At 39.4% G+C, this 13,769-nt stretch overlaps 1 protein-coding gene across 3 annotated transcripts in view; it reads right to left on the bottom strand.

Moving 5' to 3' along the window:
* The window catches only part of slc25a26 (solute carrier family 25 member 26), a 191,456-nt gene that overhangs the window by 8,442 nt on the left and 169,245 nt on the right, over positions 1 to 13,769 (bottom strand). For all 3 annotated transcript variants that reach the window (XM_008105406.3, XM_003217807.4, XM_062969687.1), the window contains 2 exons: positions 11,652 to 11,716; positions 9,192 to 9,265 (listed from right to left, as the gene is read on the bottom strand). In XM_008105406.3, the coding sequence (XP_008103613.1) occupies positions 9,192 to 9,265; positions 11,652 to 11,716 (139 nt within the window). The remainder of the gene's footprint in view (positions 1 to 9,191; positions 9,266 to 11,651; positions 11,717 to 13,769) is intronic.

The following is a 13,769-nucleotide window of genomic DNA, read 5'->3' as shown; positions in this document are numbered from 1 at the left end:
CCTCCTGGGCACATAAAAGACTGGGCGACTTGGAAGGCGCTGAACAGACTGTGCTCTGGCACCACGAGATGCAGGGCCAACCTTAAGAAATGGGGCCATAAAATGGAGTCCACGATATGCGAGTGTGGAGAAGAGCAAACCACAGACCACCTACTACAATGCAGTCTGAGCCCTGTTGCATGCACAATGGAGGACCTTTTATAGCAACACCAGAGGCACTCCAAGTGGCCAGCTATTTTTTTTTTGGGGGGGGGGGGGGGGTTCTGTGTCAGGAGCGACTTGAGAAACTGCAAGTCGCTTCTGGAGTGAGAGAATTGGCCGTCTGCAAGGTTGCCCAGGGGACGCCCGGATGTTTTGATGCCAGCTACTGGTCAAAGGACATTTAATATCATGCCAAGTTTTTTAACTTTGTGTTTTTAAATACATTACAACTGTACCCTCAGTTCACTTTTGACATGATAAATAAATAATAAATGAAACTGTTTCTAACAGCCTTTTATCTTTTAAACTACAACCTATTCTTTTAACTGGCAGTTCGAATTAATGCTGTGAAATAGTTTAATTACATGTTAATGTTCACTTTTCATATGTATTTTACTGCCTTTTTAAAAATGCAAACCACCCTTGTGAACCCATGGGAGAAGGACAGAGAAAGGGATTGAAAGCCAACTGCATCACCTTCCTTTTGGTCCTCCAGACCAAACCACCTGCCAAATGGTCACTCAGGTGGAAAGGAGAGGGACTGCATCATAACACAGCCCAGGTTGCCCTCTCTCTCTGGAATATAGTCAAGGAAATCCCATCTTCATTGGAAGGCCTTTCACTTCCAGCACTGGCATACTGGTTAAAATATGAGTTCTGCCATGCTTGTCTAAGAAACAAATTTCAACCCATATCCCCTCCTCCCAAATTTCAAGTGACCCATGCGTTTTTGGGAGAGACAATATACTTTTTCAACCATTTTGAACTCTATCTAGAAATCATGTATTCAATGTGTGGTCCACTCTTTCATCATTTATTAAAATAAAACTGAATTAAAATCTATCCAAATTAGAAATAAAACAATTAAAACCATAACATTTTGACAACTTTCTAGCCCATAACCTGACTAATGGGGGAATACTTGTATCTCTCTACTGAGAATCAGAGTTGGAAGAGATCCATGGGCCATGCAGGAAAAATACAATCAATATACCCCTGACAGATGGCCATCTAACTTCTGTTTACAACACTCCAAAGAAAGAGGTTCCCATCACTCTGCGGCAGAAAGTTCTTCCTCATGTTCAGGAAGAATCTCCTCTCCTGTCATTTGAACCCATCGCTCCAAGTCTTCATCTCCAGGGCAGCAGAAAACAAGCCTGTTCCCTCTTCCTTATGACATCCTTTCATAATCCCTTGATAATTAACTTTCTCTGTATTGGGGTGTGTGTTTGTTTGCTTGACTAATGACAGCCTAATGACACTGTATCTAGGCTTTTGTGTAATGAAATTTCAAAACACTACAGGGTTTTCATAGTGTTATCAAGTGAACTGATTATTCATTATATGGTGTACTGGTTCATGCTGTATTTTGCTCTTTGAGAGGTAAAAGAGCAGTGTGGGTCTCCCTGTCCTTGCTTCATGGGGAAAAAGTATATATCAGTGCGCAGGGGAAGAACAGCTCATGCAGACCCCAGACTACCACCAATTGCTTTCTACCCCAAAGGTAGTCACCCTTGTTCCTTACTTCCCCAGCTGAACTAGGCTCAACTGCAGAATTTCTTCAAATTTCACCTTCTGCTTCTAGTCCTATCCCCTAGTGATAACAGGGAATAGGTCTGGTTTATGATAGATTTTCAGATATATGGAGATTGTTATAATGTCTCCCTCAATCCTATCTTTATTTGCCTAATTATACTCCACTATTTCAACCACCCTTCACAAGACTTGGCATCCACACCAATCCTTCAAGCCAGTATTTTCTGTTGTGTGTATATGCCTTCAAGTCTTCTGCCAGCTTATGGCAGCCCCATGAATTTCATAGGGTTTTCTCAGCAAGGAATACTGTGAGGAGGATTTATCCGTTCCTTCCTCTGAAATATAGCCTACAGCACTCGATACTCTGATAGACACTCCCCGATTTGTCAAAGCCATTCTTAAAATATGGCACTCAGAACTAGTCAGAGTACCTCAAATGAAGCAGGCTCCAAGGAGGGCGGGAGCATTACTTTCCTTGGTCTGGATACCAAGCTCTTTTTAAAGCTACCCTAACACTGCATTCATTTTCTCCTCTGCTGCTTTACACTGCTGACTCATATTCAGTTTGTGGTCCACTTCAAGACAGAAAGGCTCTTTTCACATCTATGACCCCCAAGGGAGCTTACCCCCATCCTTTGTCTGTGGCATTGAGTTTCCTTTAAAAAATCCACATTTATCTTTGCTCAATTTCATATAGTTAATTTCAGTGATAACAGCTGGTGGTGCAGATGTCCTTAAGATGAGACTTGAAGGAAAGGAGACAAAATTCATAAAAGAAAGGCCTATCAATAGCTGTTTGTCACAATGGCTATATGGAAAAGGAGAGAAGGGTGTTGCCCTCATGTCTTGTCCGAAGGCTTTCCTAAGGCATTTGGTTGTCCACGATGGGGACAGGATGCCAAGCTTAAGGATACTTTGGTCTAATCCAATTGGACACCTCTTATCTCTTTGGGTTTGCTTTGTGGCCTATGTTAACAGTCAGATGCAGGATTATGTTAACATACCTAAGTAATGTTAACAATGGAAACACTCACAAACCGTCCTCAAAACAAATACAAAACCCCACTAAATCACAATGAAAATGATGTCCGAGCCTATATATGCTTTGTTTTTGTCCCCAGATACCTGTGAATCATGAACGCACAGTTCCTGAGGTAGAAAGTATAAAAATGGAGTTTGGAAAAGTTACTTTTTCAGACTACAGTTTCTAGAATTATAGACTCTTAGAAGAGGTTGCAAGTCCAGTTTCTTGCCATGTATACAAGTCCTCCAAGAATTCTCAAAGACAATTGATAGTGGATCTGAGTTACATCTGCTAGTGTCTTTAGTACCCTTGGATGCAATTCATTCAGCCTTGGAGCCTTGAGTTCATTTGCACTATGAGGCATTCCATTACTATCTATTCCTTTACTATTTATCTTTACTCTTTACCTATTAAGCGCTGCCATATTCTTGCTACATCATTTGTTTTATTTTTTAGCGTGTCAGAAAACCTTTTCTTTTTGGAAGTAGGCTGAGGAAAAATAAGATATTAAACTATTTAGCCTTCTCTTTGTCCCCTCTTAACATCTCACTGTCTGCTCTACACAGTGGCCCTACTGCTCCTTTAGTTTTCTTCTTACTTTCTTGCCAGTAGTTGTGTTGGCTCATGGATTCTGGGAGGTGTGATGCAAAAAAATAAAAACTAAGTTCTGTTGCATTATCACATAGAGAAAACAGGAGAGCAAGCATAAACCATCTGTTTAGCAATCAATTACTAACTTCCTTTATATTTTTGGCCAAATTCCAAATGCAGATGATTTTTTTTTTTTTTACATTTCAGGACTGTTCCATTCACTACACAAATGGGCTAGTCCCTGTCCCTTGACATACATAATGTTTCAATCTACACATTCACCAATTGAAACCAGGGTTTCATCATTCTAGCAGAAAACTACCATTCATCAAAAATCTGTATGGATTTTTCAGCCTGATGAAGTGTCTCATGTATTCCTCTACTGAGGAAAATAATACATATGAACTGGCTCTAGGTTTTTTTCCCTGCAATAAAGGAGTATTTCTGAAACCTGTCACATTTCTTGCTAAGGCCAAAGCCCCTGGATTAATCGGTGGGCCTTTGGCAGCCTGGTGCCAGTCCTGCTACAGATATTTATGGATTGTCTCTCCCTTCCTCAAATCACTATTTACTTAGATTCAATGCTCTGTTAACCTTTTTGCTGCACTTGCTCTAGTCTGCGGTAATGAGCTTTGCTTCAGGGCTGCAGCAGGCAGATGGAAATGTTTTATGGTTTCACTAGACAGCAATTCTGTCTATTACCATAATTATAGCTTTAAAGCCAAGTAATTTGTAACAAGGCAAGTACCGACAGAACATTCCATGGATAGATCTGGCAGTGGAACGTCATAGTTTGTGACACAGATGCTGTCGTCTTTATCGGATGCTGAGATATTTTCGTTGGAAGAGCCCAACATCATCAATTGACACCTACTTATTGCCAAAGTTGCATTTGACAAATGAACCATGCACAGTTACATTATCCACATGCTAAGCTACTTACGGTATCCTGTGCAATCTCAAATCACTCTAATATAGGTGACCTACTAAATTCTCTCCTGGCTTGTATTCCTTTCAGTTATGGGTTCACAATAACAACCTTCCCCATAGGAAAAACTGGAAGCCCATCTTAAAATACTAAAAAGATGGTCTTTGCATTAGTTGAAAAGCCAGATGTGCTTCGGCCTATGAGCACTCTTAAGACCTTCTCCAGGCCTTAGCATCTTAAGATGTGTATCCTGTTTCTCCTGTGGATTTCATTGGATAGATTTCTTGGCTTCATCTTCCACGTAAGATAATTTTATCAAGGACATGCCTTAATTTTAAGAACACCTGTGAATTCCATCCCAAGCAATCTGAATTCTAATAGGATGTTCGCATTTCCTCCAAAGCAACCTCAGTTCTATGACTCAACTCAAATTTCCTCCAAAGTCAACAAGAGAGGAAACTCAAAACTATTTCATGTTTTCCCTCATGCCATGCAACTGTGTCTTCTTCCATAGGCCACAGCAAATCTCTTTAAAAACCTAGTAGTTTATGTATTTAACACACTGATTCACCTGATATTAAGTTTCAATGTTTGGGTGTTGTTCTCCTGGATACTAGAATGCGTTGACAGCTTCTCACCTGGACCACCAAGTTTAAGCTACAACGCCGGAGTTGCTGTCATTCTCCTTTGAGTGCTCTATTGGCAATGCTCTCATAACAGAAACACTGTCTTACACTTCTTTGTCTGGATGTTTGCCAGAATCTCAATAGAGACGTATGAAAGGATGCATTTGAATACCAGGTAGTCCTGACACTCTAGATGTGATCCACATGAGTCTTTTTCTCAGCAGCAATTGGCACATGTATTTTAAAATTTACAGAGTGGTTGATTATCTTTGAGACTCAAGATCCAAGGCAAACCTTATGTCCATGAGTATTATTTGAAGGAGATTAGACTGCAACCTATATATAGACATGCAGTTTTGTTATGAATGTGTCCAGCAACTTCATTTTCTAGCACTAACAATCTATAGTCCTAGAAAAACTGCAACCATGGATGGTATGGCTGCTAGGGTAAATCATCTTAAGTCTCTGTGTGCTGAAGCTCAAGATCCAGGGCATGTTATCTCTGAAATCAATTTGTTACAATAGCACTTGTTTCCAAGTATTTTTGTAGACTTCTACCATAAATCTACCTCTCATTCAGCATCCTGTCTACAATCGTCATCCATTCTACTGTGCTCCAGCTATACTGAATGAAGTGCCTAATATCACACAAAATTCACAAAGCCCAGTCATGTCTGCTTAGCAAAGGGTTAAACCTTTGCAATACAAGGAACAATGTATCCTATAAAAGAGAAAAAAAAGTTTGGCAGGAGACTTCCCTTTCAGCCATGATCCCTGGAAATCTGGTGTTGCCTGTCTCTCATATACCATTTTCAACCTTACCTCTGAAACCATGAGTTCTATAAATTTGCTATTAAAATAGAAACTGAGCATGTTAGGATGCCAAAATGTCATACAAGATAGTCTATGACCTTGTGTTTTATGTGGATTCAAACACAGCTGCAATGGAGGACTGAGAAATGCCAAGGCATACAAAATCAGGAAGGTACCAATTTGAAAGGACAAAAGCATGCAAATATGTAACTCATGAATTAATCTCTCCTTAGAATCTCCCATTATGCCATTGCCAAGATTCTACAGGGTGGGATGTTAATTGGTTAATGTGTAAATCCATAGCTCAGGTGCCAAAAGAAACCAAAATGTGCCCTCTAGTTTTAATAAGGTAGCAATCTGCAACACAGATCTGTATTTGTTTTTGTCTTCCTTTGTTGTGAAATAATGATTGATTAGACAAATCATATATCACTCTTGATTTCAGGAAGCACAATGCCTGACACTTTTATTGTTCTGATTAATAGATTTTGTTTGGGACCAGCCCTGGCAGAACTCGTCTCTAGTATTTTCCAACTTTCTATCAAGATTAGCTGTGAATTTTCCCCAGCTTGCCATTTCTATCTTCCTACAGAAATTACTTCAATCCCTTTGACTAATTTCACTAGCTTTAAATAAATAAACCCATCTATCTACCCATCCATTCAAAATAGCACAGGGTTGCTATTGTATATCCTAAATATTTCAACTGAAAGGGTTTGGTCCATTCCTAGTATTCTGTGTTCTACGTATATCTACACAAATCTATATAAATCCCATCATTCCAAATCTCTTCCAGTTTCTTGGACTGTCACCTGTTTAGTGCAACATAGAGCTGGGCATAGCTAACTTTCTTGGATGACATTTTGTCCTGATTTGAATAAACAGTACCCCAAAACCAATTAGTTACCTGCAATTAATTGTTTTCCTCAATAGCTGTAATTATTCCAGAACCACAAAACCCATTTATACTGTTTATATTACTTTATAATGATGGGTGTGGCCTGACTAAAAAAAATTCCCCCATAGTTTATTTCTTGTAATCATCTGCTGGTGTTGAGATGATTACAAGACAGACAGAAGATATTTTGAACTTCAAGCTTGAGGCATTCAGATTTCTGGAAAGATTAACTCAAAGTAAACCATTAAATTACTTCTAACAAATAGAAGCCCCTAGTGGCACAATGGGTTAAAGCCTCGTGCCAGCAGGACTGCTGAGCCAAAGGTTGGGTTGCTGATCTGAAGGTTGCTGGTTAGAATCCAAGGAGAGTACAGATGAGATCCTTCTGTCAGCTTCAGCTCCCCGTGTGGGGACATGAGAGAAGCCTCCCACAAACAGGGTAAAACCTCAAAACATCCAAATGTCCCCTGGGCAACGTCCTTGCAGATGGCCAATTCTCTTACAACAGAAGCGACTTGCAATTTCTCAAGTCACTCCTGACACAAAGAAAACCCCAACAAATAGGAAAATTGAGAGTTATTTTTTAAAATAATGGTGCAGTGTCTGTAAGAAAGGGCTTTGTTGAACCTTAAAAACCAACAAATCACGTTTGTTTGTTTTTAAGGGATAATGGGATGCTCAAGTCCCATTATATACAATGGCAGAGTAAAATGGTGCCCCTTCTATAAAATTACAAAACCAATGTTTGCTTTTTTGGATTTTCTTTATTGGAGGAGGCTTAGGTGGAGAATATTTTAAAGCTGCAAATGGCTGAATCTGCTGGTACAGAATCTGTGGATATGGAGGGGCAACTACACTGTTCAGTACTACTGTACATTTCATGCACCCATACTAACAAATTGATTTTTAAAAATATTTTGAAGTTATGGATGGTTGAATCCATGGAAACATAGGGCTTACAGTTGTCGTTTTTGTAAATTTAAGCTATATGTTTTTTTTAGTAATTTGTAAGCCAAACTGAGTTGGTAACAGACACAGGGTGGTGAAAACATTGCTTTCAACCAGCCTCTCATACAGTACATGGCAAAATGATAAGGCCAAACAAGGGCCACAGCTCTCCATACCGTTCATAACTCTTACTAATGTGCCATGAAAAAAGGTCTAACCCCCATGGACTCCATATAAATAGACTATATTTTCTCAGATATCTTCTTCAAACACACACTAGGCATTGAACATTATTAAGTGGGCTCATTGGTTTCCCTAAACAGAAAGCTGCTGTTCCTGCCCCTCATAAATTTCTTTGCTCACATAAAACTGTGGATTTCTCTGCTACAAGATGCACAGATAGCCACTGAATTCGGAAGGTTGAGAGGAGGCTAGGCAAACTTATGGAAGATGAGGCTCTCAGTTGCAGCAGCATTGGTTGCTGATTCTTCTCAACCCAAACTGCTGGGAAGCACAAGAGAGAAGGAGGTATTTCATTCCTACCAAGGGCTTACTCCATGGTTTACTTATTTATCCTATTGACATCCTGCCTTCCTCTCTACATGGGAACCAAAGGACCTCAATAGCTAAAGTCAAAGCAAAACATAACATTGGCCAACAAAAATTTTGGTGTCTCAAATGTTAAAGCTATTACTGGGTATATTTGACCTCCTGATTCCAAAAATGGAACCACTTTTCTCCCATCAGCTCCAGTTTTTGAGATACAGAACATATGCCAGTCTTTACCAGTCTTCATCTGCTCATCCATAGAAAACAATGATAACCATACTGAAGAAACTAGCGTGGTCTATCCAATGTAATTTTCTGAATCAGCACCCCAAATAACCCTAGGAACAAGCCTAAAAGCCAAGACACCAAAAATTTTGTGTTGGCCTGGGTAATTGATACAATTAATACACATCAATTGTAAACAAAATGTAAAAAAAAAACCAAAACACAATTACATAAACAATTCCATTAAAAATCACACAAATGCAAAATATTTTAAAAGCATTTTAAAAAATCTATGAAAACAAAGGTACGGCATACCCACCCATATTAAAAGATACTTCTGCAATACTCAAACCTGGTTCAAATAAAAAGGACAGTTTTCTGGAAGAAGGACTGACTTCCACAGCCTGGGAGCTGCTGCAGAGAAAGAACTCTTATATATTTTCATATAGTCTGAGCCCAAGCCACATAAGATATTACATGTTTTCTATAGCAATTTGAATTATCCCCAGAAATGTATTATTAACCAGCGAAAGTCTTGTAGTAATGATCCACCAAGCAGGAAGAAAAAATAGGACCAAGGATACTTTTTCAGTCTGATCTGAAACAGAACTTATCTTCCTATATAAGTAGTCATTCCTAGTGTGTGCTGCATTATCCAATATTACTGGTGAGTGAATGTCACTTTAAATTTCATAAATTCTTCATACAAATAATCAGCAAACATTCATCACATTAATCTCAGGAAATACACATGACAAATGCCATTTGAATGGGGTGTTAAGAGTAAAATCCATTGGTTCTAACATGCCATGGTGACATGTTTTCATCATTAGCCTGCCCTCTGAGCCTTACCCTGATATCCCTTCTGCCTTCCACACTCCATGCAAAGCTGATAATACATTCCCACTTGCAGTTCTGGAGCCAGTCTATACAGAAAGAGAAAGAGAGAGATAAGCCTATAGAGTTATTGTAGAAGTCAACTGCTGGGTCACCTTGTTTAGTATGGTTTCTATTCCAAATACTCATGCATAAGTTTTATAAAGACATTTAAAACTAAGATGCCAGGGGCGGAATCTCATATGGCTGCAATAAATCAATAGATATGGAAGAGGAGGAGGAGGAGGAGGAGGTGGTGGTGGTGGTGGTTGTTGTTGTTGTTGTTGTTTTTATTCACCTCCCCGTATGAATTGAGGCAGGGAACACTGGCAACGAATAGACACACAATGCAATTAAAAATATGAGCATCAATTAAAATGAACACAATCAGGCAAAAGAACATCACTACCAGCTTTATAAGAATACATATTAAAAACAATCCATTCAGAATTTAAAAGCTCATGACCGAATTCATAATCTGAAGACCATTGGGATGGAACTGTCAGAAGAGATTGGTCTTTAATGCTGTTTTAAACATGGACAATGTATCCAGCTGTTCAATTGTGGCAGATCATTCCACAATTTGGGGGTGGCTGAAGAAAACGTTCTCTGAATAACAGTTGCCAACTTAGTCCTGGTTGATGAAGTCAATGTTTCTTAGAGGACCTAAGTGTATAGGGCGGATTATATGGAAGAAAGAAATCCTATAAGTAACCTGGACTCAAACCATGTAGTCCAGGGGTGTGAAACTCAATTTCATTGAGAGTCATATCAGCCTTATGGTTGCCTTCAAACCATTGAATCCATGGATACAGAGGGCCAACTATGATTTCTTTTACATAGTAGCCGGTGCTCTTTAGTTTTCATCCAATTTGGGCCTCCAGATGTTATTGAACAACAGTTCCCATCACTTCTGATAATCCACCATGCAGACTGGGTATAATGGAAATTGCAACCCATCAGCACTTGTGCTACTGCAGTTGGGGAAAGGTTAAAGGACATTTTAAAGTCCGATGTCACATCCACAAGCCTTGTATCAATACTCAAATTCCACTCTCCTGACTAAGCATAACTTCATCCTTCCAGCTGTTACCGTTTCACAACTCCCATCAGCTCTAGTCATGATATCTAATGATGAGGAATACAAGAGTTGTAGTTCAGTATCCGAAAGACCACATAAAATGACATGGTGGACTGAATTCGCCCCATGGACCTTGAGTATGAATATGTGATGTAGGGCTTCAAATACTTTATACCTTGCCTGGAAACTAAATGGCAGAATGATAACTGTTTACTTTTTATACTCTACCAGAATTGTTAACAGTTATCAGTGATATTCAGAAAAACATCTCCTTCTAGAATATCACAGAGCAGGGTAGCATTGAATCAGAGCTGGTAGTTATGGCATATTTTCAAGACAATCGTGGGATTGTTCCCACGATTTGTCAAAGTCATTTATGGGTGAAGGAAACAAGATACATGTCTGGTGGCTCTATCCTTCGCTAAAGTGCAAGTTCCTTATTTTCATGAAGGTTTTTGTAATAAAGCATCCTGGCACTATGATTATTTCTCCATACACTCTTAAGGTGGATTCACTAGACACGGGAATCCTGTTGCTGCATTACACATTATACTGGTAAAGCTATGCTCAGAGCAATTTTGGTTTGCTTTCCTTTGCCAACTTTTGAAAAAAGTGTAACTGCATATATAGTACTACAACAGGATTCCAGACATAGAACGTATTTGCAATACAATGTTATAGTAGTTTTATATCATGCTATGGCTCCTCCTTACAGATTCAAAGGAGTACACTAGGGTTCTCTAGCACAAATTGTAGGGTTCTGAAGGATGCAGGCATTGCTGATAAAATGGTATCAAACTGCTTTAACTGTGCAGTGCAGTGCAAATACATTTATAGGGGTGTGGTTTTCCCTGGTGGATTTCAATTTCTAACCCAGCTTTAGAGAAATTGCCATTCCAACTTTTTGATTTTATTCATTCATACATATATATATACACACACACATAAAAACATACACACATACACATACCAGTATGTGCACAGACATCTATATCTATACACACAAACATACACAAAAGAGGCATGTTTCCTTCAATGTATTGATAAAAATTAGTTTGGCTAAAGTGATTGTTAGCCCTGAATTATAAAAATGGGGCAAACTCATTAGTAGATGAGACTAGGTATTACTTAGGCAACTTGATGGAAGCAACTGAGTGAAACAAAAACTTAAAGGCGATAAGGAAAGTCAGGAGTAATGACACTAGAATGATGGATACAGATACCCCAAACATAAAATGCAAGAAGGGAAACCATTAAAAGGCGCTGGATTCAATTTTGTGGCTACTATGCAAAATCCTAGAGTTGTTAACCTGCAAGCCTGTCAGTCTGTTCCACGCTGTTCTTCTAGCTCTTACCTTTGCCAGCATAATTCTTGTCTTGGCTACATCCAGAGGGGTAGTGACTGCAGCTGCAAATCCACCTGAGCGTATAAAAATGCCAAACACAAGCAAGACTTTGTTTGTTAAATATGTATGTTGCACAGCCCCAGAGTTCCCACAGCTTCTGCCAAAATCACTTCATTATTAATACCTACAACTTGTCTCTCAGTGCAGGATCTAGTCAGATCCGTTTGAAACCAGTGTGACTTTGGTTTGTGGTAATCAGTGCAAAAACACACACACTTAATTCAAACAATAATAAGAACAATAGCAGTGGTAGAAAGAGATGCATCCTTTACACCAGTGGTTCTCAACTTGGGGTCCTCAGATGTTTTTGGCCTACAACTCCCAGAAATCCCAGCCAGTTTACGAGCTGTTAGGATTTCTGGGAGTTGAAGACCAAAGACATCTGGGGACCCCAGGTTGAGAACCACTGATTTACACAAACTCCTAAATTTAGAGCCCCAAATAAGACTTCCCTCTCCTTCATCTACGTGATTTCACATTAGCAATGTTCAGTGATCGCTAAGATGGCTTCTGGAACCATGATTTAATATCAAACTGAAATTCTCTTGTCCCAGACTCATTGCATCTATCCATCTACTTCTCTCTATTGGTCCACTTACACCAGTATTTCCCATAATTTCCATTGCATTCTGCCTCTTTTAAACTCGGGGATGAGTTATGTTTATCCTTATAAATGTTGTTCATCATCTCTGTGTTTCCATATGAAAGTTTGGGATAACAAGATCTGTATCCATCTGGTCAATTATTCATTCCACCTTTTGCAGACTGTTGCAGTCTGTAGCTATGTCTTACACCCATTAATCCTTGGTTTCATGTGTTGTTTCCAAGATGGCCACCACTCTTTATTCTTCATTTATAGTGGGGGGGGGGGGGTTGTTCTATAAAAAGGTAGCAGCTGATGGGGCAAGGTAGGGAAGCAGGAACCCACAAACTGAGTACTCTCGACAGATCGCTATCCAACCTCTGTTAACATTTTTCCAAAGAAGGAGATTTCCCCATTCTCCGAGGCAGTATATTCTACTGTTGAACAGCTCTTATCAACAGGAAGTTCTTCTTAATGTTTAGGTGGGATCTCTTTTTCTATATTTTGAATCCTTTGCTCCATGTTCTGCCTCCTCAATATCCTTTCAAATATTTACACATGGCTATCATGTCCACTCTTAGCCTTTGCTTCAAGCTAAAAATCCCCAGTTCCCTAAACCATTCCCCATAAGGCTCAGCTTCCAGACCTTTTACCATTTTGGTCAAACTTCTTTAAATACATTCTATCTTGTCCATATCCTTCTTAAATTATGGGGCCCAGAACCGGACACAGAGTTATTCCAGGTGAGGTTTGACTGAAACAAAATAGAGAGGGAATATGATTTCCCTTGATCTTGACAGTGCACTCTTATGGATGCAGTTGAACTGGCTTTTAAAAAACTCATGTTCAGCTTGTGATCTACTACGACCCCTAGACCCCTTTCGCTTACAGATATTGTTGTCATGTATCACTTCTCCTGTATCTGTGCATTTCATTTTTTCTGCCTAAGCATAGTACTAAGCAAGCACGTTTCTTCCTGTTGAAATTCATTTTGTGACTTTTGGCCCAACTTTTTAATCTGTCATTTTGGATTCTGATTCTGTCCTCAGGGATATTTGCTATCCCTCCCAATTTGGTATCATCTGCAAATTTGATAAGTATGCCTTGTATTCCATCATCCAAATAATTGATAAAGATGTTGGCTAGGACTGGGCCCAGGGCAGATCCCTGTGGCACCCCACTAGTCCCTCCTTTCCAGGATGAAGAGGAGTCACCCTTTGGAATGAGTCAGTCAGCTAATTACAATTACTAAAATCAAGATGTGCCACACTGTAATGCATTTAGAACTACGGACTGAATGTACAGTTTGACAGAGCTTGGTTGGTACCAAACTAAAATAATTCCAGTGCTACATAAAAAGAAAGAAGAGAAAAAGCAATTAGAGGTTAAAAAAGCACAATCCATTCTAAGGAGTGTGTAACAAACCTAGAGCCAAGTTCAGAGTACATGTTCCAAGAGGTCCAGCCCAGTGCATTGTCTTGGGA

This window comes from Anolis carolinensis, chromosome 2 (assembly GCF_035594765.1).
Source record: "Anolis carolinensis isolate JA03-04 chromosome 2, rAnoCar3.1.pri, whole genome shotgun sequence".
Classification (NCBI taxonomy): domain Eukaryota; kingdom Metazoa; phylum Chordata; class Lepidosauria; order Squamata; family Dactyloidae; genus Anolis; species Anolis carolinensis.
This window is presented reverse-complemented; position numbering and strand designations above follow the sequence as displayed.